At 60.0% G+C, this 23316-nt stretch overlaps 1 protein-coding gene across 1 annotated transcript in view; it reads right to left on the bottom strand.

Annotated features, from left to right (window-relative positions):
* Nucleotides 1–674: 674 nt before the first annotated feature.
* The window catches only part of SMIM38 (small integral membrane protein 38), a 44866-nt gene continuing 22224 nt past the window's right edge, over nt 675–23316 (bottom strand). Inside the window, exons 2-4 of the mRNA XM_086676661.1 lie at nt 5768–6066; nt 5259–5363; nt 675–4815 (exon numbers count right to left, since the gene is read on the bottom strand). Of these exons, the coding sequence (XP_086532787.1) occupies nt 3980–4135 (156 nt within the window). The 5' untranslated portion in view covers nt 4136–4815; nt 5259–5363; nt 5768–6066 and the 3' untranslated portion in view covers nt 675–3979. The remainder of the gene's footprint in view (nt 4816–5258; nt 5364–5767; nt 6067–23316) is intronic.

The following is a 23316-nucleotide window of genomic DNA, read 5'->3' on the forward strand; positions in this document are numbered from 1 at the left end:
CGAGGTTCGTGGAATCGAGCCCGGCATCGGGCTCTGGGCGACAGTGCAGAGCCTGCTTGGGATTCTCTCTCTCCCTCTCCACCCCTTCCCCTCTCTCTCTCTCAAAATAAATAAATAAACATTTTTTTAATGGTTAAAATGGTAAATTTTACCTTGTGTGTATTTCAACACAATGTTTAAAGAGAAAAAGGAGAAGGAAATACATAAGAAATGTTATTTTTAAAAAACCCAGGACTTGGGGACATTTGTTAATTCTATCACTTTGTTATTACGCTAATTTCCTCTCTTCATTTCTGTCTTCCGTTTCTCTTTGCTTTGTTCTATTGTTCTCTTTTCAATTTATTGAGTCATATACTTAATTCATTGATTTTCATTCTCTCTCATTTGTATAGTATTTACGGCAATGACTTTTCCTGTAAGAACAGCTTTGGCTGCATCTCATAAGCTCTGCTGTGTAGTACTGATGTTATAACCTCAAACCATCCTCCAGAAAGCTCCCTTTCCGATGACACATGCGTTCCTATAACACACAGCACACCTGCCCACCAGGGCTCATTCTCTCTATCATGAAGTTCTGGCACAACGCTGTGCAATATAAAAATAATGTGGGCTGCACATGCGCTTTAAGATTTTCTAGTAGCAACATTAAAACGCATTAAAAGAAACAGGTGAAATGAATTTTAGTATTTTATTGAACCCAGTCGTGTCCAAAATATTATTATCATTTCGGTAATGTATCATTTCAATCAGTATCTCTTCATTGGCACTGACCACCCTTCCAGTACTTAATAGCCACGTATGCCTAGCACAGATCCAGCATCCGTGACCAGGGTCCGGGTCTCTCTGCCCACTTCTCAGCTCCCAGCCTGCAAGCCGCTGTGTTTTCTACGTTGCATCCACAGTGCTTTCACATTGTGAGGGCTGAACAATGCTTGCCGGGTTGAGCACAACATCTCCCCTCCATTTATCCGTCTGCTGGCCCTAGTTATCATTCATTTACCCATCAGCATTTCGTGTCCCAAATGAGGGCAATTGCAACGAAGGGCAAAGGGTCAGTGGCAGAGACGGCCAGTTGCCCGTCTAATATCCACGTAGCCTTCCTTTATTTAATTTTTTTAATGTTTTATTTATTTTTGAGACAGAGAGAGACAGAGCATGAGCAGGGGAGGGACAGAGAGAGAGGGAGACACAGAATCGGAAGCAGGCTCCGGGCTCTGGGCTGACAGCTCAGAGCCCGACGCGGGGCTCAAAGTCACGAACCGTGAGATCATGACCTGAGCCGAAGTCGGAGGCTTAACCGACTGAGCCACCCAGAAGCCCCTATGTAGCCTTCCTTTATAATAGAATCCTCACATGATCTAGGGTGGCAATGAGCCCCGCTAACAAACTCCACTTCTCAGCCACCCCTGCATGTAGGGGTGTCATGTGACATGACTCTGGTTTATGAGATATAAACCTAAGGGTTTTAGGTGTCAGAGAATTGCCTCTCCCTCTCTATCACCCTTTTTTCTCTTCCTGCCTGGAACGTCACTCAGGATGCCTGGAGTAGCAGCAGCCTTTTTGTGACCATGAAGACCGAAGCTGCACGTGAGAGCAGAAATATGGAAGGATCTGAGCCCGTGATAATATCATGGGGCTGCCATACCCCAGTCCGGGAATCCCAAGTGCCAGACCTCTTGCTACACAAGAAAATAAACATGAAAGGGGAACAAAAGGCTTCTCTTGTTTAAGTCACTGTTTACTCGTCTGTCACTTGCAGCTAGGTGTGGTTGCTGCCTGATATCAGGCCAGGGCACATCCTGTCATTCACTCAGACGCCGCGGCTCGAGTGCCTGTTCTGAGCCGGGCAGGCGTCATAAGGCTGTAGATGGCCCGCCTGGTACATCGCTGCAGAGACCCGCGCCCAGCAGAACGTATCCGTTGTGAATCAAGACACAACGCAAACTGGCTTTGGCGGCGGGGGGAAGAAAGGTACCGACCAGTGTAACTCCAAAGGGGCTCAAACAGCCCTGGCAGAATCTGGTTTTCTTGCACGGTCCCACGTTGGCAGGAGCCTCCGGCTTCTGTCCCCTCTGCCAGGCCACCCCAACAGCAGGGGCGGCGGTGAGAGCCCCAGCATCCTGGCTCACTGGACCAAACGGCGCACCTCAAGTATGGGCCGAAGCGCCATCACACGCACCCGTGTGCACACGCAGGCTGCACGCAGATTACACGCAAGTCTGCAACTGGTCCCATTAACACGCTGTGTGCAGGGACTTTTCCTCCCTCGGGTGGGGGCGGGGCCTGCTAGCGCGAGGTAGAGGGGTCTCCCGGGACGGGGAACGTCCCGTTTTAAACCTGGGTCCGTCCCAGGCGAACCGGAATGAATGGCCACCCGCCCTCCTTTGCTACCCGATCCTGAGAACACACGTGGTTCTTCTTAAAGAGACCGGTAAAATCACGCGTGATTTTAAAAGGGCACTGAACGCCGTTTTCCTTCAGGGCAACGAGAACACCTCCTCCCCTGACCCCTACCATCAGGTTCTGGACGCGGTGGGGGCGTGAGTTCTGTTGCTCCCACAACCCCCCAGGACAGCCGCCCTCCGGCCCCTGATGAATCAACGCACACCAAGCCCCTCCCACCACCACCACCACGACCGCGCAGACTCTCTGGACCGTCATCCAGAAGAAAAGAGCCTCATCGGCCATCCGCCCCCAGACACCCCCCCATCAAAATCTCTCGTGTGGGTCAGCCCCGCCCCCAGAAGGTCCCCGCTCCCGCCAACCGGCTCCCCGGGCCCTGAGGTTGCCTGGAGCACGGCAGGTCCTTCGGGAGCAAATCAAGATCTCCTCGGTGCCGGTGAGTTCATCAGGTCCCGCCGCTCCCCCGGCTCGGGCCTGCGGTCCCTCTGCCGGGACGCCGCAAGGCAAGACGGGTGGCGCCGGGTCTGCTCGCCCGGGCAGCAACACCAGCTCCCTGAGACTCTGCTCTGACAGGTGTCCCCGGTCCTGTGCAGCCAGGCGCCAGCCTCCCAAGGACATCTTGTCCCTGCCCCCGCTTCTCCGTCTGGGGAGCCGGCCATCGTGTTTGCTAAAATCCGCAGGGTGCTTAGAAGGAGCCACCAGGTCGAGAACCTCAGAGCCACTGGGTGCCGCTCCGAGGCGGGGTGTGACGGCAGGCGCCGGCTCCTGGGGCCCGAGTCAACCCTCCCGCCTGCCCGCCTTCTGAGGCGCATCTCAGCCACACGCTTCCAAGCACCGAGGGAGAGAGGCACTCTCTGGGTCCCTGGTTTCTCTCCTGCACTGTCCTCCACGAGTCCAGCAGGGTGCAGGCTGGGGGGGCTGCCGCCCCACCCCTCGTCCAACCCTCCTCGTTCCCTTCTGAGGAGGGAGGGATTATTGCGCCCATTTTAGAGACAGAGACTTCCTTCCCCGCGGCCAACCAGAGCCGGACTCGCACTCAGGTGTCAAGCCTGTCCTGAGACCCTCGGGGGGTCTGCTCTGGGGAAACCAAGGCAGCCGTCTGAACTTACTATTATCCCTCCGGGGGGGGGGGGCAGGAGGAAGCCGAGGGGCAAGGCAGCGTTGGGTGGCAGGGCTGGCTCGTGACGTGGCCACGTCTGTCCCCTCGGCGCCCACCCCAGCCCCTGTGGCTCATCCCCTCCTCCTCCCGCAAACATACTTACAAAGACGTGGAGGCAGAGCGGACCGCGCCCCCCACGATCGCTCCCTCCAGCTGCGGACCCCAGACCCTGACCAACGGACAGACAGGCCGTGGTGGCCCCTCTGTCCCGACATGGGACGGGCTGGTGACCAGGACAGCTCAGGGCCAGTGGGTGGGGCGCCACAGTCCATCTCTGCCCTGTGGGTAGGAGCCGGGGGTCGGTGGCCTGGCCCTCCCCGCACGCCCTCGGCTCAGGAGAGGACGCCTCTGGGGCAGCGCCCTCCTGGAGGGGCTGGCGGGGAGGGTGACGCTCAGAGTCCCCGGCAGGCAGAGGCCCTAGTCCTCCTTGGGCTTCTGGGGGTGCCGCCGGGCCAACTTATAGTCTATGTAGGTCCCGAGGCAGGACCAGAGAATGAAACGGGCTAACAGGACAATGACCAGCAGGACCAGGAGCGGGTCAGGGCCCGTGCTTCCCTCCCACCAGGAGGCCATGCCGAGGATGGGGGCCCCCCCTGGGGTGCGGGCTGTGCCTGGGGGGGGGGAGGGGCCTGCTCCCCTGCTCCCCCCGATCGGAGCCCGGGCCTCCCCGGCGGCGAGTGACAGGCCAGAGCGCGAGGCTCGCGGCCTCCCCGGTCAAGAGGCCCGGCCGCATTCACGGGCCCACAATGGTCGCATTGTGGCGAGGCCGCGAGCGCCCCCCTCTCCGCCGGGCTCCCCGCTCGCCAGCGCTGACGTCACCCCCGGGCGGCTCCGGCGGCAGCTGCCGGGCGAGGCCGGCCACCTTCTCGGCGCTTCCAGCAGCCCACGCCCGCGCTTCCGGCGCGCAGACAATCGGGCCCTTTCTCTGCCCAATTAGCTATCGCTCGGCGGCAGGGGGGGGCGTGGCGCGGGGAAGGGGACGCGGGGAAGGGGAGGGGACGCGAGAGGACCCCCCTTCCCCCCCTCCGCCCGCGAGGGGGTCCGTGGGGGTCGGCGCACCCGCGCGCTGCCACCTGCGTGCGGCGGGACAGACCTGCTCCCTCCCCGCTCCCCCTGCGGAGGCCCTGGCCGAGCTGCCCCTCCCCCTCCCACCTCCACCCCGCGGGTCCCTTCTCACCCTCACCGTGACCCTCGGCCTTGATCCAGCGGGCTCGCGGCTGACCTGGAGCCTCAGCCTGTCTGGGCACCGACCCCTGGAGGGAAAGTGAGGCAGGTGGCTGGGGCCTGACCCGAAGGGAGCGGTGAGTGCGGGTCAGGGGACCAGCATGCTGCTGGGTGCCCGGGCTCCAGATCCCCGACGGCCCTCCCGCCGCCAGAGAGGATGCCCCGAGAAATGTCCCCACACCATCACCGAAGGGACAGCCTCCACCTGCCGTTATCTGCCTGCCACACACACACACAAGCCCAGATGTGCACGCACCCAGGCACCCACAGCCCCACACCCCTGCACACCCTGCCCACCCCGCACCTCGGACCTTCCCCAGCCAAGCTCTGCCTGGGGGAAGAGACAGTGTGGGCACCTCCTCAGACCCTATGGTCTCATAAGGCAACAGGGCCCCACCTGGAGCTCAGAGGGCCCGGCGGCAGGAGCCGAGGTCGCTGAGAGCGCGTCCTGGGGGGCCCAGCACGTACTCACCCCAGAAAGCGTGCAGTCCCCCCTCAGGTTCCTGGTCAGGGAGAAGGCTCGGGGGCCTCCGGGACTGCCGGCCACCTGACGCCCCTTCCTGAATCTCTTCTTTATCTGCAAAATAAGAATGTGCTCCTTCCAGCCCTCCCAGAAGGTTCTAAGGAGTAAATGCAAAGGCTCTGACAAGGAGCGCAGCCTAAGATGGGCAGTGGGGTAGGGAGGCAGCCCTCACCTGTGGTTTTCCTCAATGAGAAGCCAAGCGAACGTGTGTCCCGTGCTCACCACGGGCCAGTCCCAGGATGAGCCCCACCGGCGCCCTCGCTCAGCGCTCACCCCCCACTGGCTCAGGTATCAGCCCCAGTGAAAGGGCACCGTGCCCTACTTTGCTCTCTGGGTGGCAAATGACTTTTTCTGCCTCTGTGCACAGAGCGAGCGGCCACCAGCGGACCTGGCCAGGTGACCCGGCACATTTGCTGACCCCGACTGTCGCAGAGGTACGGACGTGGCTTCAAACCTACATGAGAACTTAGCAGGAGCCCAGCGTGGAGGCAGGAAGCACACAGGGCATTCTGGAAGACGTGGCCACTTGGCAAGGGCTTCCAGAATGTTGCAGAAAGTCCTCAGGGGTGTTCAGGAGCCACCTGCCTGGACACACCCGTCTGCATCTGGAGTGAGGTCCCAGGGGGAAGCAGCCATGAACGCGGGGAGGGAGAAGGGACCGGTTCCTGAGCAGGCATTTTGCTCACCTGAGCGGTCAGCGTCTCCAGGTGGGTGTTCTGGGTGAACCCAAGGCACCGAGCGCACGCCAGCTCCCGACCTGGCAGGTGGGGACAGGGTGGCCTTGGGTAAATCCCTCTGTTTGCCAAGCACACCATGGGACCCACAGAGTCAACAGCGTCCCGGTCACGTGGCATCCACACACCCAGAAGCTCTGGGATCACGGAGGCCTCCCCGATCCTGCTCAGATGCCCCTGGGCCCCAGAGTCAGCGAGGCCAAGGTCAGCACGTCCTTCGGGAGAGGAAGTGAATGTCCCCAGCCCCCGGACAGTGTCACGGCTGTGCCCCCCGCTGACTTCTCCCAAGAAGGGTGTACGTGACACACAGCAGGTGCAGCAGACCCTAGATGGATAAGGTGGCCGTCGCCCAGAAAGAGAAAATATTTCGGCGATGAGAAAGTGCATCAGACAGGCCAGTTCTGATGTCACGCAGTTCCCACCGTGTCCCGTGGGGTGGGCACCGCGTGCTCCCCACTCTACTTATCTTACAGCTAGCAGAGGTGATGGGCTTGGGGCACGGTCGGGGCTGCACCCTGGTCTCTGGGACCTTTTACCCACCTCTGTGCCCCCGACCCCTAGCTTCAGTAGCTCTTTACTCCTCCAGGGAACATGCTGTGGGGGCCGCCCAGCACCACGACCCAGGACCGACTGGGGGCAGGGGAGAACGAACGCCCAGCTCCCCTGCAGATCAGGACAAACCCAAAGGTCAAAACAGGCCCCAGAATTCCGCTCCAGATCACCGTGAACTTGGGACATCTTCCCGGCTTCCCCCTTCCCTCCTGCCCTCCCCCTGAACACAACCCGTGACAAAGATGACGAGTGTCCCCCTTAAAGGGAGTCAGAGTTTCCCACGACGCACAGAGCTGAGCAGGGGCGACCCCAGCCCGGGCGGGGGGGGGGGGGGGTCTGGGATGGAGGCGTGGCCCAGTCCGTCCCCCACCCCCCCACCCAGACCAGCTCTCACTGCGGGTGACAGCACCAGAACCAGCCCCCCGGGGGCCCCATTTCAGTTGGCGGCTCTCATCGGGGCGTCCTGCGATGCCCCGGGCCTCAACTGCCTCCTCCGTAAAAGGGGGCAACAGCCCCTTCCCCGTGTCTGCGGGTAAGGCCGGGGGTAAGCCTGCTTTGCAGGGGAAGTACATCACTGCTCAAAGGCGGCAGGCGGCCGGCGGACTTCAGGGACTCCAGGGGAGGAGCTGGTCAGTGACGCTGGCCCCTCTCCCCCCGGGGTCCATCCAGCATATCACCCTGGTTTCGGTCGGTCGGTTGATTCTGTTTTCCACTTTGACCACGGCGCTGACGTCCTCTGAAATCTCTGACGTGCGTCTAGCCCGGGAGCTCCCACCAGATCCCCCCCGTCCTGGCACCTAGAAGGCGCTCAGCAGGAAGGTGTCCCGTGTACCGGGGACAAGAGCCCAAAGGGAAGGAGGCCCCTGTGTCCATGAGACCGGCTTCCGCCCAAAGTATAAAACCAGCAGCCACAAGTTGGCGGCTGACCGATCAAGATCATCATCTTTCCTTTGTATCCAAGCAAGACACGCTTGCGCTCACCAAAAGGAAACGTGCGAACCCCACGGAAATACGTGAGTTAGGGGAGGATGAGCGTCAACCACTTCTGCACGACCGACACAAGGCGGGGGAGACGGCGAGGACCGGTGCGCAGCGGGCGCGAGCACCCTGGGACAGCTTGAGGCCGGTTTACCTCTCCCCCCCCCCCCGCCCCGCCCCCGGAAGACTGCGTCTCAAACCCCTCAAGCCAACAGAACATGCATTTCGAAACCGGGTTTCCCCTGAAACGCACCGTTCCGAACTCACAGACGGGCGGAAATTGATTTTCTTTCCTCCTGCACCACAAAAGCAGATTCGAATCCCAAACAGAGGGACGAGTTGGGGGAGGGGGCAAGCGGCCAAAGCCGCCTCCTCCCTGGAGGGGCACGGGGGGGGGGGGTGAGGGGGGGACCCCCGCACCGGCCGCCTTGTCTCCCGAACCAGGGATGGCCCCGGCCATTTGAAACGTCCCAGCTGCAGGCAGGAAGCCGGGCCCGGGGAGAACGCACTTGAGCTGAGTTATACCCCACTGCCCTTCCAACATCTGAAAGCTGGCGTGTAACTTTGCTCGAGGTGATCAAACAGCTAGTCAAGGACGCTGTCAGGAACAGAATGAAATTCCAAATAAATTAGCCATGTCCGAGAAGCCAATACAACACCGGATTAAGGCTCACAAAGGAAACACAATTTATTCAGCCTACCTTGTCAGAATCCTTAATAACCCTGCCCCCTCTTTCTCACCTCGGGCCGAGCCCTCGGACGGGAAGGGGCAAAGCGGACCCCGCTCGGGACGCGGGGGGCCACGCGTCTGGGCGTGCGTGCCGCCCAGGTGAGGGTTACCTGGTCACAAAATCGTGCTTTTACGAAGGGCTCGGCGGAGACCCCGCGTGCCGTGCGAGGGGGCGAGATGTCGCCGAGGCCGGCCGGGAAGCATATGCGGCTGGCTCACGTCTGAATGCGAGTTCATACATTAGAATACGGGACGCGGGGGCCCAAGGGAGGAATATTAACCATTTCTGCTTAACTCTTTGGGGTGTGGGAGGGAGAGGCATCCTGCCCGCCTCTTCGGCAAGGCCCATTCCAGCAGGGGGCCTCTGGTCCCCCCCCCCCCACATCACTCCATTTTTCGAAGCCTCGAGTAGGTCGCAGGGACCCAGAGCCCCTTGCAAATACTTGGTATCGTCTGATGGCATTCGTTAATACCGATGACAGCGCTAAAAACAATACCTTTTTTTTTAAGCAACGAACCCAGACATCTTTCACAGGCCCCGGCCAACGCTCTTGGAAAGAGTTAACCGTTTGGCAGCTTTGGGGAGGCACCTTTGAAGGCTCTGTGGGGTTGTATCTGCTTTGCCTACAGACCTCAGTCAGCCCTTTCTTCTTCACAGGGAGGCAGGGGGGAGAGGCCGGGGAGGGGGGTGGGGGGTGCTTGGCCACCCCCAGGCCTTTGCAAAAGAAAAACAGTGGGAATTCTGAGGGGAAACTGGAAGGAAGAGATCCTCCGTGCGTCTGAGGCAGGGAATATCAAGATGCTTGAGAAATACACAAAATAAAGATTTTCCCAGAAATGAAAAAAGAAAAAAAAAAAGAGAGATGACCCAAGTATTATTATTATTATTTTTAAAAATTTTTTTTCAACGTTTATTTATTTTTGGGACACAGAGAGACAGAGCATGAACGGGAGAGGGTCAGAGAGAGGGAGACACAGAATCGGAAACAGGCTCCAGGCTCTGAGCCGTCAGCCCAGAGCCCGACGTGGGGCTCGAACTCACGGACCGCGAGATCGTGACCTGGCTGAAGTCGGACGCTTAACCGACTGTGCCACCCAGGCGCCCCTATTATTTTTTAAACATAAAGGAGGGGCGCCTGGGTGGCTCAGTCGGTTAAGCGTCCGACTTCAGCCAGGTCACGATCTCGCGGTCCGTGAGTTCGAGCCCCACGTTGGGCTCTGTGCTGACAGCTCAGAGCCTGGAGCCTGTTTCCGATTCTGTGTCTCCCTCTCTCTGACCCTCCCCCGTTCATGCTCTGTCTCTCTGTGTCTCAAAAATAAATAAACGTTGAAAAAAAATTTTTTTTTTTAAATAAAATAAAATAAACATAAAGGAAGCGTGTAGTGAGTAGGGCGGGGAGAAAGATGGCAGCCGTTTCCCAAGCGCCCCTGGGCCTCGGTTCTCTTGCTCTTACCTATTTGTAAATTTAAAAGGGAAGCAGAGGATGGGGACCGGGGACGGGGAGACGCTTGTGAGGCCCTCGGCACGGGCCAGAGAGCCACAGGCGAGAGGACACCGTGGGCTCCCAGAGTTGGACTGAGCCACGGGAAGGTGCCACCAAATGAGGGTCACGGGAGAGCCGCCCACAGCCACCCCACGGGCTCGTGTCCTCGTGCCTCCTGGAGTCTCCGTGCTCACCAGCAGGTGCCGGTGATCGGATCCCCGGTGATGGCTCAGGCTAGGCCGGGCCGGTCCCCGGCCCCCGGCCCGCTCCGGAGACTTGTGCTGGCACCCGTCGGCAAACGCGGTTCAAGTTCTTCTAACCCCCCGCTTCCGCCTGCCCCCTGGCTTCCTCTGCTGCGCCGGGTCGGCCCCGTGACGCGCGACTCACGGCCACAGCGGTCCAGAATAGGGCAAAGGCCAGAATGTGAGGGGAGAGGGGCCCAGCGGTCTTGACAACTTATGAAACACATCAGTGCACAGACCCAGACATCCCGGAGTCCAAGGTCACACAAGTGGCCTAAAATGTACCTGGATTTTGCTTTAATCAGGTACGTCCCGCCTTGAAAGAAGAACCTATTGGCTAGTTGCCTCGCAGGGCCACACGGAGAGGCCCCCGGGGCTGGGCAGCGCAGCAGGAGCGAGGGCGGGAGTGGCCGTCACCGCCGTGACCAGAGGTCACCTAGTGGGGTGTCCCCTACGCCGCGAAAGGCAAGACAGGCGCTGGGGTTTGCGGAGGTTTGTCGGGCGACGCCCCAAGCCCAGGACGACTGGGAACGGCTTCGGCCGTTAGCGTGGCTCGCGCTTGCCAGGATCCAGATCTGCAATTACGGAACGTCAAGAAGGACTGTCGCAGAAGAGAGGGTCTTAGAAGCAGCCGGAGAGGCGAGGCGGAGCTGAGGTCCGGGGCACAGGGGGACCCTCCACCGGCCTCTCAACAGCAACGGGGAAGCAGAAAGCACACGTCCACATGTTCTGGGTGTTGGAGTAAATCAGCCACCTAAAAGTATACATTGAGGGGCGCCTGGGGGGCTCCCGTCGGTTGAGCGTCCGACTTCGGCTCGGGTCATGATCTCGCGGTTTGTGGGTTCGAGCCCCGCGTGGGGCTCTGTGCTGACGGCTGGGAGCCTGGGTCCCGCTTCGGATTCTGGGTCTCCCTCTCTCTCTGCCCCTCCCCCCCCCCCCACTCACACTCTGTCTCTCTCTCCTTCAAAAATAAACATTAACAAAAAAAATTTTTTAAACTACAGGCAAAACACGTGGGGGAAACTGGGGGAAATATAAACAAGAACACTGTAGAAAACAAGGAAAATCAGGTCCAACTTGGGGAGGTTAAAATGAGAAGTCAAACGTATGACAGACGGCTTATCAGTCGGAGAAGAGGGGACACGTTCTAGGGCCTCGCATCCTTGGAAGGAACGTAAAACACCGCTTGACTTAGGCATGCAAAAATTTACGACGCCCGGTCACAGCCTCTGGGGTCCCCACTCGAAGAACAGAGACTGAACCTCTGAGGTGCAAAGCGGGAGAGGAGAGAATCAAATGAGAAAAAAATAAACACGGTGAAAGACGCCGTGCTGACCTTTATACAGCGTTCCGGGGCTGTCTCCGCCTTGACTTTCAGGTTTCGGCTTTAATTCCGCCTTCTGAGAGAGGCCCCCCGAGGACCGCCCCATCCAGGGCTCCGTCTTCAAGGCTGAGGCACAGTCCACGCTCGTTATTCGTGGACCCCTTGTTTGCAAAGTCACCTGCTCCCTGAACTGTCCTCCTCCAAAATCAGTCCCTGTGGCACCTTAGTGATCTCTGGCAGACGCACAGCACCAAGGCGCTTTCCCGGCCCAGGGCAGACGAAGCTCGAGGCTCAGCAGATGGCCTTGCACTCACCCCCGGGGGCCGGGAGGTCTTTGTAACACACGAGAGCGCAGAGGAGTGAATCTGAACCCACGAGCGGGGTCTCCAAGCTCTGCCACTGGTTCCCGCTCCGCCAGCTTGTCCGAAGATGATGTGCACGTTGCCTCAAGTCTCCTCCCAAATCCGTCTCCACAAATGCCCCTTCTGCCCCTACGTGACCTTGACGGGGCCTGACCCAGCTTCCCAGCTCCTTCAGCACCCCTGACCCGAGAGCATCTATGCCAACTGAGCGGAGTCACCGCCCTGGGAGCAAACCCCCCTCTGCGTCCCCCAGCCCGTGGGCTTGGACACCAGCCAGTCACGGTCCTGGGTGCGGAGAAGACATCGCAGACCTCGAGGGCCGGCCCCTTTCCCAGAATGCACGTGGGAGCGTGGTGATGCCGCGGGAAGGCCGCGCTTAAGTGCGGGTGCGCACAAAACCCTTCGTGAGACAAAAGTCGCCACAGTGGATGGGAAATCCGGCCATCACTGGGGAGGACACCTGCCGAGAGGACTTTCGCTCTCCCCCGGCCCCGACCGAGCCCCCACCTCATTTCTGACATTCCTCACCCAGATCATCTGAAATGACACATGGGTTAGGCTAAGCCCGGGTGACGGGTGTAACATTTCAAGTGAATCGGTGCTTCTCCGTGGCCGCGGGTAGGGGACGATGGGGGCGCCCCGGCTAAGCCTCGATACCTAAGGCCCAAAGGACGGCTTCCCCTCCATCAGGAAAGGAACCCCTTCGGTCACATGGGAGAGGTTACGAGGCCAGCGATGCTTCCCGCTCCTAAAACCTCTTTGTTTTCTGTTTTTTAGTATTTATTCTGAGCTTTGTTTCAGGAGCAGAAGGGGCCCTAGGAAGAGAAGCAAAGGAAAGTGGGGATTAAGATAACCCTGGCAAGGGGAGCCGTCTCCCCCGTGACCCTTCCTGTTGAGCAAACATCTGGGGTCCCACACGGGCCTGGGCCGCTCTCCCCGAACGCAGGTCGGCCCCAGAGCCCCCGAAGTCCCCAGTCCGTCGGGGCACTGGGACCAGGGAAGGCATCGGAAGGCCGCGGGGGCTGCGGGCGTCTGGGCACCGCTGCACCCCCAAAGGCAGCGGGAAGACAGGGGTATCAGCTGCAGGCGGGCAGTGGGGAGGCCCAGCCACCTACTGGGAGGACACACTGGACAGGGGCCAGCAGAGGAGGCCGCGGGGCCGGAAGGAGCACTTCCCCATCCACTCGGCACCTGCCAGACCACAGCGAGACCGCTGGCTGGGCTGGGCCCCGGCCTCCAGGCCCTCGATGGGCCGGTCCAGAGGCGCCACACCCGGCCCAGAGCAGCCCGTACTGCCTCCGCTTTTGGAACAACCACCAAGTACATCCCGTCCTTCTTCCTTCACACAACCCTTGCAACCCCGACGTTCTGCAGGAGAGAAAACTGAGGGTCAGAGACACGAAGCCACACACCCCCCCACCGAGACCCCACAGCTAGCTGCCGGTGGTGCCGTGTCCACAGTCGGTGAGGCCTGAGGGGGGCGAGGTCTGCGGGCCACTCTGTCCCACGGGACAGAGCACAAACCCCTGCGCAGCCGTCCAGGTCCCACCGCCGTCTGGCCGTTCTGTGCCTCACCCCTCCTAGGCAATGTCACCCGCACGAACCGGGCTGCTCTCCCCCCTCCCAGGCACACCCCCCCTCGCTCAGCCGCCCCCCCACCTGGGTGCCTCCCCCCGCTTGGTGCAGCCAGTTCCCCGGACGGCCCCCGGCAGCCCTCGGCTCCTGTGCTCTCGGGCGCCCTGTGCGGCCCCCTCCCACTCTCAACAGGACCGCCCTGGAAACTCCCAGGGGACTGTGGAAACGCTGGCGTGGGATTTCCGAGCTGGGGTGGCTCACCGACAGGAGGCCGGCCACCCACGGCCACGGGGAGGGGTCGGTGCGGTGGGGAACTGAGTTCCTCCCACCGCCAGCCCTCCAAACGCGGGGAGCTGCTTGGGAGCACAGCCTCCGGCCGGCCCCAGCTGCAGCCTCCGGAGAGACCCCTGGCCACCAGCGAAGCCGCTCCCGATTCCTGGTCCACAGACACTGCCAGTGTTGGCTGCTGCTGTAAGCCCTCGATTCTTCTGCAAACTTGTGGTGCAACGAGAGACTCCCCCTGTTCTTCTGGGCCCTTCCCTTCCCTGCAGGCCAGGGTCAAGCTCACCCTCCTGCCCCTTCCCGAGGGGCCTGCCCTCGCACTCTGGGCGCGGATTTGAGGCTCCCCGGGGCCCGCTCGGGAAACCCTGAGGGGGTTGCCGGTCTCTCTTGGGCCTCCGTTCCCTCCTCTCTACAGTGGGGGTGATCTCGCCCATCGAGGGGCACCCGGTGACGTCTGCACACGTTCTTGGCTGTCGCGTTGCGTCGGGGGTTGGTGACTGGCTTCCAGCGGGTAGAGGCGTCGGGTGCTGCTCGCGCCCTCGCAGACACGGGACCTGATCCACCCACACCACCGGCGGTGCCACAGCCCAGGAACCTCGATCTCGAGGATTTGGCGAGACGCCCACGACGGAGAGCCCGACGCGCGGACGGCCCGCGACAAGGGTGGGCCTTCTCCTTTGCCACCAGGGGTCCCCCAAGCCCTCCAGGCCCCCAGCGGTTGGCCCGGCCGATGGCACAGCCTCCTGCCCGTCCCCCAGGTGCCAGGGAAGGGACACATGGCCGCTGGGCCCAAAGCAAGATCCCAGAGCAGGAATGGGCCTCTCTCTTACCTATCTGCTGGCCCGAAGTTCACGGGGAAACCAACAGGACCCCGGCCTCTCCTCCGCCAGGTCGGGGCACCCTCCCCCACCACGGCCACCCGAGCCTTCCTGGCCTCCCAGCCAAGGAGCATGGTCTCTCCCCCCTCGGGAGCTGGGTGGCCGCACTTCCCCACCAGAACACCTCTGGCTTTAGCACCTGCCGGTCACGGAAAGCGTTCGGGTCGGAGAGGGAAGGGTCAAGAATGTCCCAGCCCAAATCCAGAAGCCCCAACTCTGGTGCTTCGCGGGATCCTGACCCTGGAAAACAAAACAGGCCGATAAACTGGCTGTTTCTGCGAAGAGCTCGCCGGGAGCTCCAGACCCAAGGTCTCAGCGGGACCGCCTGCCGCTGAGGGACGCCAAGAGCCTCCCCTGTGCTCCTGCCCCGCCCGCCCCTGTCCCCCAGATGGAAGAGTCTGCACACGGGCTGCCTGGCGTCCCCTTGTCGCCCCCGAGAGCCGGCAACAGAGTATCGGGCCACACCAGGCCCTGTACTAGGGCCGTCCTATCTTCATTCACAATGAAACCCTCTCAGTTACGGGCAGCATCGGCAAGGGCCCTGGGACAGCCAGCCCCCGCTCGTCCTGGACCCCAAATGACCCCTGGGTGATTTTCCCTGCAGCACGAGCTTGGTCGCCTGACCGGGCATTTTGTGAGCAGCCCCAACGGCCTCTCTTCACCTCCCCTCGAGATCCCGACCCAAGATCCTGGGGGACCCAAAAAATCACGTCATTCAACTCTCAAATGGCCCCACTCAGCCTCAACCCTGCTTTCCATGGTCCCCTGGGTTTTGTTATTTTTTTAATGTTTATTTTTATTTTTGAGAGAGAGAGAGACAGAGCATGAGCAGGGGAGGGGCAGAGAGAGAGGGAGACGCAGAATCCGAAGCAGGCTCCAGGCTCTGAGATGTTCAGCAAAGAGCCCAACGCGGGGCTCGAACCCACGAACCGTGAGATGGTGACCTGAGCCGAAGTCGGACGCTCAACCGACTGAGCCCCCCCGGGCACCCGCATCGGGTTTTGTTGTAATTGGTGACACCCACTAGGTGGATGCCTCCGAGGTCATTCATTCACACTGCAAACATTTATTGAGTGCCTATTGTGTGCCAAAGACCATACACGGGGTCGCTATGACTCCCAAATCCATCAGGGGCCTGGGGAGTCTACCCATCACCTTAAGGAGCATTGTGGGGAGTCGAGGCCACGTTTAAAAGACTCGCGTACAGGCTCGTTCTCACGCGCAGCTGACACCGCGAAAGTCCGTGGGCGTGCACGACCATGCTATTGTGGGGAGAAAACACAAAACGAGAGAAATCCTTGACCAGGAGGAGCTTACACGCCAGAGGGCAGGCAGCGCCCTCACTCTGAAATAACCACGCACCAGCCATCATCCCAGGTCCCTGCGGGACTGCGATTTGAAACGGCCCGACGCGGAGAGAGCAGACCTGGGAAAGCAACACGGTGCCGGGGGAAATTGGGAAGGCTTGGTTCCGTGCTCAGCTCTGCCGCTCATTACGACACATAACTTATCCCTCTAGAGCTCGGGTTCCCCACCTGAGAAATGAAGCCATAGACGGAAACGTGAAACCTACGGTTATGGAATGTCAACAAGAAGGCAGAGGAGAGGGGCGCCTGGGTGGCTCAGGTAAGCATCTGACTTCGGCTCAGGTCATGATCTCACGGCTTGTGAGTTCAAGCCCCGCATCAGGCTCTGTGCTGGTAGCTCAGGGACTGGAGCCTGCTTCAGATTCTCTCTCTCTCTCTCTCTCTCTCTCTCTGTGTGTGTGTGTGTCTCTCTGCCCCTCCCCTGCTCACTCTCTGTCTCTCAAAAATAAATAAAAAATTTAAAAAGAAGAAAGGCGGCAGAGGAGAAACTCTCTGTGACTTTGAATGGAACAAAGAGCTCCCAGAGGGGCCTAAGCTCCTAAAAGGGTCCTGAGACACGGACCTAAAAGAACACATCACACATTCGACCTCATCAAAATGAAAGACTTCCACTCCCCAAACAACGCCATTAACAAAATGAGAAGACAAGCCAGCGGCTGGGAGAAATATTTGAAAAAAATACACATCAGATCAATATCTTAGGTCCAACATATACAAAGAGTTCTCACGACTCAATAAGACAAAACAACCCAGTTTTCTAAGGGAGTGTCACCGAAGAAGGAAACTGGGTGTCACATACGCAAGTAAGCGATGCGGGAAACATCGTTCGATCGCAGGAGATACTTAGGAAGGTGGCTAAAGTTTGAAGTGGACGACATCAAGTGCTGACAAGATGTGGGGGGAGTGGGGCTCTCGGACGTTGCTGGCGGGAATGAAATGCGGTGGCCGCGTCAGCAGAGTTTGGCAGTGTCTTATCAAGTTGAACATTCACTCGGTGTGAACCCAGCAATCCCGCCTTCTAGCGCGTACCGGAGAGAAAGGAGCCCACGTCCACTAAGACCTGGATCCTGATGTTCGTAGCTGCCTTATTCATATTAGCCACAACTGGAAACGACTCAAGTGTCCAAAAGCAAATTACCGTGTGTTCATACGACTCAGCATCCAGGCAACATTCAGGAATGTTCAGGAATGTTCAGGAACGTTCAGGAACGTTCAGGAATGTTCAGGAACATTCAGCAGTAAGAGGAACTAAGCACAGACATGAGGACTCAGATGCATCATGCTAAGTGACAGGAGCCAGACAGCAAAGGCTGTGAACTTACACCTGCATGAAATTCTGGAAAAGGCAAAAACACAGACACAGAAAACAGCCCTGTGCTCTTCAGGGGCTGGGTGGGGAGAGGCCTCGCCTGGACCTTTGGGGGCAAGGGTCCGGTCCAATCCCCTGATTGTAGTGGTGTATACCTTTATCGAAAGTCATCGGGGGCGCCTGGGGGGCTCGGTCGGTTGAGCGTCTGACGACGGCTCAGGTCGTGATCTCGCGGTTCGTGGCTTCGAGCCCCGCGTCGGGCTCTGGGCTGACGGCTCGGAGCCTGGAGCCTGCTTCCGATTCTGTGTCTCCTTCTCTCTCTGCCCCTCCCCCATTCATGCTCTGTCTCTCTCTGTCTCAAAAATAAATAAAAATGTTTAAAAAAATAAAAAAATAAAAAATAAAACATCCGACTTCGACTCAGGTCACGATCTCGCAGTTCATGGGTTCGAGCCCCACATCAGGCTCTGTGCTGACAGCTCAGAGCCTGGAGCCTGTTTCAGATTCTGTGTCTCCCTCTCTCTCTGCCCCTTCCCCGCTCATCCTCTGTCTCTCTCTGTCTCAAAAATAAATAAATGTTAAAAAAACAAATTTTTTTAAATAAACATTTCAATAAACTTTTAAAAAGACATTAAGCCATCAAAAGGGTGACTTTTCCCCTATGCGAAGTACATACAGCTTGAGAACTCCCCCCCCCCCAAAATTCATCGCCCTCTTCACTGGAAGTCATAAAGTCGCGGTAAGAAGACGACCACGTCCCGTGTGGCACACGCAGTGCTGAACGACGGATGTTCTGTGTCCCCAGCGGTCACCTATCCCACGGGGCCCGTGTTGTCCCCATTTTACAGAAGAGCAAAGGGAGGCCTGGAGAAGGGCGGCCGGCGGGCATCACCAGCAAGGATGTGACGGAGTCAGGCTTTCTATGCCGGCCTGACTCCAGTATCCACACCCCAAACGGCTGAGGCCGTCCCGGGGGACTCCTCCCCTCGATCGCCAAGCTGCCCGTCAGCTTCGCCCACTTTCCAGACGCAGGGAGGAGGCCTCGGGGGAACTGGCTGCCCAGACTCACAGGGAGAGAGGGAGCCGGGTCTCAGCCGGGTCAGCAAACACTCTTCCCCCCCACAACAACCTTGAGGATGGAAAAGACCCGAGACTCGGCAGGAGTGAGGCCTGGGGAGAGCCAGGCTCTGCCCTCAGGAAGCTCACGGCTCCCTCTGACCCAAGGTCACATCCTAGACCAGGGCGTGTAGCTGCCCAGACCACTTCCACGGGGGCCCAGTGGAACGGAGGCCGGCGGGGAGAGACGGGGGTTCGTGGCCACAGCTCAGGTCTGGGGGGGGGGGGGGGCGGGCGGGGGTTGGAAGAGGACAGGGGTGTTGCCTCCACCCTGCACCCCGCGGCGTGGCCGAGGGGTCTGCAGGAACAGGCTAACAGCCCCCAGCAGTTCTGGAAGCCCGGCCGCTCGGTGAATGCCTGGCTTGGGGTTCAAAGCTGCACGTGCAGAACGCCCCATCTAGAGGCAGGAATGCGCCGCGTCCCCGTGGCTTTGGGGGGGGGCGTCCCTGGGGGACAAGACCCTCTCCTCCCCAGTTGCCTCAGAACGGCCTCCTCGGGACTCGCGCCCCGGCTGCGCCCCCCACGGGCCAGCCAGCAGCCGCTCTGCGCCTCGGGTCCCTCCCCTGCAAGGTGAGAACTGAAATCCTGTCTGCACCCCCGTGTGTCCGAGCGGCGTCAGGGCGACCGAATGTGCACGGCGTGGTGACGGAGGCCAGGCGCACCTGTAGGTGCAGGCCTGTTCGTGAAGGCCGAACAGCGGTGCCAGGAGGCCGAGGTGGCCCAGCCCGGAACCGCTCCGAGCGGCCGCGGGCGGCCGGACGGCACTTTGCCCCCCTGCTGGCACGTTCCAGGACGCACACGAGGCCATCTCGGTGGGAGACGCAGGGGACGGCCTCCTGGGTCTCCACACAGGGCCAGCGCAGCGCTGAGCTGACCGCGAGGAGGACCTACAGGGATGGGGACCCCAAGCCGGTCAGGAGGCGGGAGGACATCCGTTCAGACCCGCACAGGTGGAAGGCGGGCGGCTGTCTCCCAAACGGGGATGGAAAACGCCACCGGGCCTCCCGTTCCGGCCTCCGACTCCCCCCAGCCTCAACCCCGCCCGGATATCGGGGTCCTTTCGCTCAGGAAGCCCCCGGCGTGGGCCCCCCCACGGCCCCCAGGCCGGGAGCTGAGTTCCTAGAAGAAGCACGGGGCCGGTCGCCTTGAATTAAGACTCGTGGGCCTTTGGGGCCTTTGCTCTCAAGGGTTCCTTCTCCCATCAAATGCTAACGCTGCTAATAATTTATATTTACAAGTGCATTGCAACGAAGACAAATTAATCCACTTTGCATTCCATTCCCAGGGGCTGACATAACACGACACAGAGACCAGAAATTCATTCCCTCCCGGCTCTGGAGACCAGAAGTCGGAAATCAAGACGTGGGCAGGGCCGCGCCCTTCGAGCTTCTGGGGCTCCAGGCGCTCCTGGGCGGTGGCCGTGCCCCTCGGTCTCTGCCTCCGAGTCTCTGCTGGGCCTTCTTAGAAGGACACCAGTCATTGGAGCAGGGCCCAACCCTCGTCCCCCATGACCTCATCGTAGCGAATTACTTCTGCAAAAGGCCCTGTTTCCAAGTAACAGCACAGCCTGGGGGCCCCAGTGGACGTGAGTTTTAGGGGGACACTGTTCAACCCAGTACATCCATTAAAACGTTTTCTGCGACCCAAAAGTTAGCTTTCAAAATTCTGACTTGAAAAGAAATTAGGAAGTTTTCACGGGCCCTCTGGAGACGCCACCTGGGTACCTGGCCACCCCCAGCAGCTGGCACGGTCCCGGTGGGCCCCAGGTCCCGGGCCGCGTGGGCTCGGCCGCTGCTGAGGGAGGGGTCAGGCCCGGCCCGCGTTCTCCGTTCTCGGTTAGTCCCTTCGGCCTCCTCCCGGGTGCTGGGTGGATTGCTGTGGTCCGTTCCGTCCCCGGGCACCTTCCATTGGCCGCCCTGCCCGAACGGCTTCTCTCGGACAGCCACCGGCCCGGCTCCAGGATCCCGATGTGAACGCGGAGGTTAGAGTTTCCTGACACGGCTTTAATTTTTCAAATAGCAATCCGGTTACCAAGCACATTGGCACCTGGGCCCAGTTCCCCCACGACTTGGCAGGGCCCGCGGGAGCTGCTGGCAGTGATGGATGCCGGGGGGGGGGGCCCCGTCACCCACCCGCCCGGCCACCCGCGCCAGCTCGGGGACCGCGCGCGGCCAGCCCCCGGCAGCTGCGAGGCCTGAGTGCCAAGAGGCAGAACGGCTTCTCCCGGCGTCGGGATCCGGCTGGGCAGGCTGCCTGGCCTGGCCTCCGGGAGCCGTGTGCAGGGAGGGCCTCTCCCCGCCCCCCGCGTCTCACGCTTCCTCAGCCCCCGTCACCGAAGTAAAACCACTTCGAAACCAGAAAACAGGAAGGGATTCAGAGACCCAGAAGTGGAGGGAATGTCACCGTTAGAGGGTCCGATCCTCTCAAAGTACCGGGCGGGGGGGACACCGAGGCCAGGGCCGGGACGGGACCCGGGGTTCTGGCCGTCAGTGGAGACGAGTACTCAGCCGTCCCCAGGAGGGTGGGAGCCAGCCTGGCTGGGGTCAGAGTCCACCTCTGCAACTCTGGGCGATTCTGGGCCTCGGTCTTCCCACCCGCGAAATGGGGGCGGTGCAGCACCAGCTTCCCAGGAGCACCATCAGGATGATAGTGTTCAACGCGAGCCCAGACAGAGGCAAGCCCCGGGGACTGGCCCGCGTCGCCCACAGGGGGGACGCGCAAGCCCGGGATGGGGGAGGTCCCGGAGGAAGGTCAGTCAGACCCCTGTGGCAGGAAAAAGAAAAGGCAGTGCCAGGCAAGCCCATCTGGTGAGACCATCACCTTGCACTGTCCATGCACCAAGCTTCTATTAAGTGCCGTCTGTATGTAAGCCCCCATCTTGGTGCCACCAGCCTCCCAGAGGCGGTCCCTGGCTAAATCGAAGACTTCGACTTCCTGGAGAGACCCCAGGGGGGACGCAGCCAGCTCCGGGACACAGACCCCACTCGGGCCCGTGCCCTTCTCGTCACACTCCAGCAGGGCGACGGGGCTCCAAAGGGCGACATATCCTCCCCCCTGCCCGCCTCCCACGAAGCCTGGAGACCACCCCTCAGATGCCTCCAAACCTCCATCCTGCAACAGGTGGGGCCACCCAGGCCAGACAGGAGGGGACTGGACAGGCAAAAGGAGGAGGTCCAGATGCTTCTAGACCCGGCGCGTCCCCTGGCCGCACGCGGCCGTTCAACGCTGGCATGTGAGACCCCCGAGGTGTGGGGGCTTTTAATGGATTTCACGTTGGTCAGTGTAAATTTAAAAACCGAAGCCGCGTAAAACGGTTTTCTGTTGACCGTAACTTTATGGCTTTGGTGGGACGTTTATTGGTTTAGCATCTGAATGGAGATGTGCCGTCAGTATAAAAATAACACCTTGGACTTGGGAGAACTAAGTCCGTGCACAAGAATGGAAAATATCTTGTTAATAATTTTGATATGGGGGCGCCTGGGTGGCTCAGTGGGTTCAGTGTCCAACTCTTGTTTTTTTCAACGTTTATTTATTTTTGAGACAGAGAGAGACAGAACATGAACAGAGGAGGGGCAGAGAGAGAGGGAGACACAGAATCCAAAGCAGGCTCCAGGCTCCGAGCTGTCGGCACAGAGCCCGACGCGGGGCTCGAACTCACAGACCGCGAGATCATGACCTGAGCCGAAGTCGGACGCCCAACCGGCTGAGCCACCCAGGCGCCCCGAGTGTCCAACTCTTGATATCGACTCAGGTCCTGATCCCAGGGTCATGGGATTGAGCCCCACGTCGGGCTCTGGGCTGAGCTTAGAGGCTGCTTAAGATCCTCTCCCTCTCTCCCTCCCTCTCTCTCTCTCACTCCTCCCCCCAAATAAAATTTAGGAAAATAATTTTGATTTGATTGTATGCTGAAATGATATTTGGGATAGATCGAGTTAAATAAAATGTGATTCAAATCCATTTTACCTGTTTCTTTTTACTTTCTTAACGTGGCTACCAAAATTATGTATTTCACCCACAGATCCTATTAACAAGGGCCTCCCCCCAGGTCCACAGGGTGCAGGCAGCCGCAAGGGGCCCACAGCTGGACCTCTGGAGTCTTCCTACAACACTCGCTAGTCTGTTCCCCTTGGGGACGCCTGTGAAGTAATGCCATCGAGTAATAGGGGAACCTCACCCAGCACCGGGCTCCGTGCAAAGCGCTAGCTGACTCTCCTGCCTGCCCCCAGCACCCTGACAAGATAGGTCCCATCGACCCCCTCTCAGAGCCCAGAGAGTTTAAGTTACTTGCCCTGGGCCACACAGCAAGCCTTCAGGACCTCCAATCCAACAGCCTTTGCGTCGGAAGGCAGGGAAGCTGGTGGTCCTGGCCTCTCCCTGCGTGGCCCTGGCCACGCAGCCACCCTCCGTCCAGGATTTTCAGGCCACCATCTGCGCCCCTCAGTTCCCCCAAACCCAGGAGAGTCTCCGCGGACCACTCTCCATGGAGCACGATGGCGGAACAAAGGGGCCCCTGGAGTCCTTTGGGATGGGGAGAAGGCAAAGGCAAGAGTGGGTGACAGGTGAGCCGGTCAGGGGAGTGAGGGGAGGGGCCGGAAAGCAGAAGGGAGGGCCGTCGGCTCTGAGGGTTCCGGGAGCTCGGCTCTTGCACAAGAAAGGAGGAGCTAGACGAGGGGCAACAGGGGCCCCACAACACCCACCCACAGTCAGCAAAAGGCTTCACCAGCACCTTCCACGCGCCAGGCTCTGAACTCGCACAAACACCCGCGTCCTTGACCCCACGGAGCCGGCTTCCGGCAGGGGGCACGGGTGCCAACAACCTCGTGTTTCGGTGGCAGGGTTGCAGAATCCGGGGTCCTGACGGCCAGGGTTCAAATCCCCGCGGAGGCCCAACCTTGACCTTGCGCTGCAGCGGGGTGCAGCGGGTCAGCGTGGGGAGTGACCTCGACGACTGCCCGCTGGAGGTGATTCAGGGGCCCCGGCAGCACGGGACCTCAAGAGCCGACTCTGCTCTCCGCCAGCCCCCAGCCCCCCAATTCAACCAGAGCATCCAGCTCAGCCGTCTGGACTGGGACCG

Source organism: Puma concolor, chromosome D1, assembly GCF_028749965.1.
Source record: "Puma concolor isolate L17-30 chromosome D1, mPumCon1.1.hap2, whole genome shotgun sequence".
NCBI classification, from domain to species: domain Eukaryota; kingdom Metazoa; phylum Chordata; class Mammalia; order Carnivora; family Felidae; genus Puma; species Puma concolor.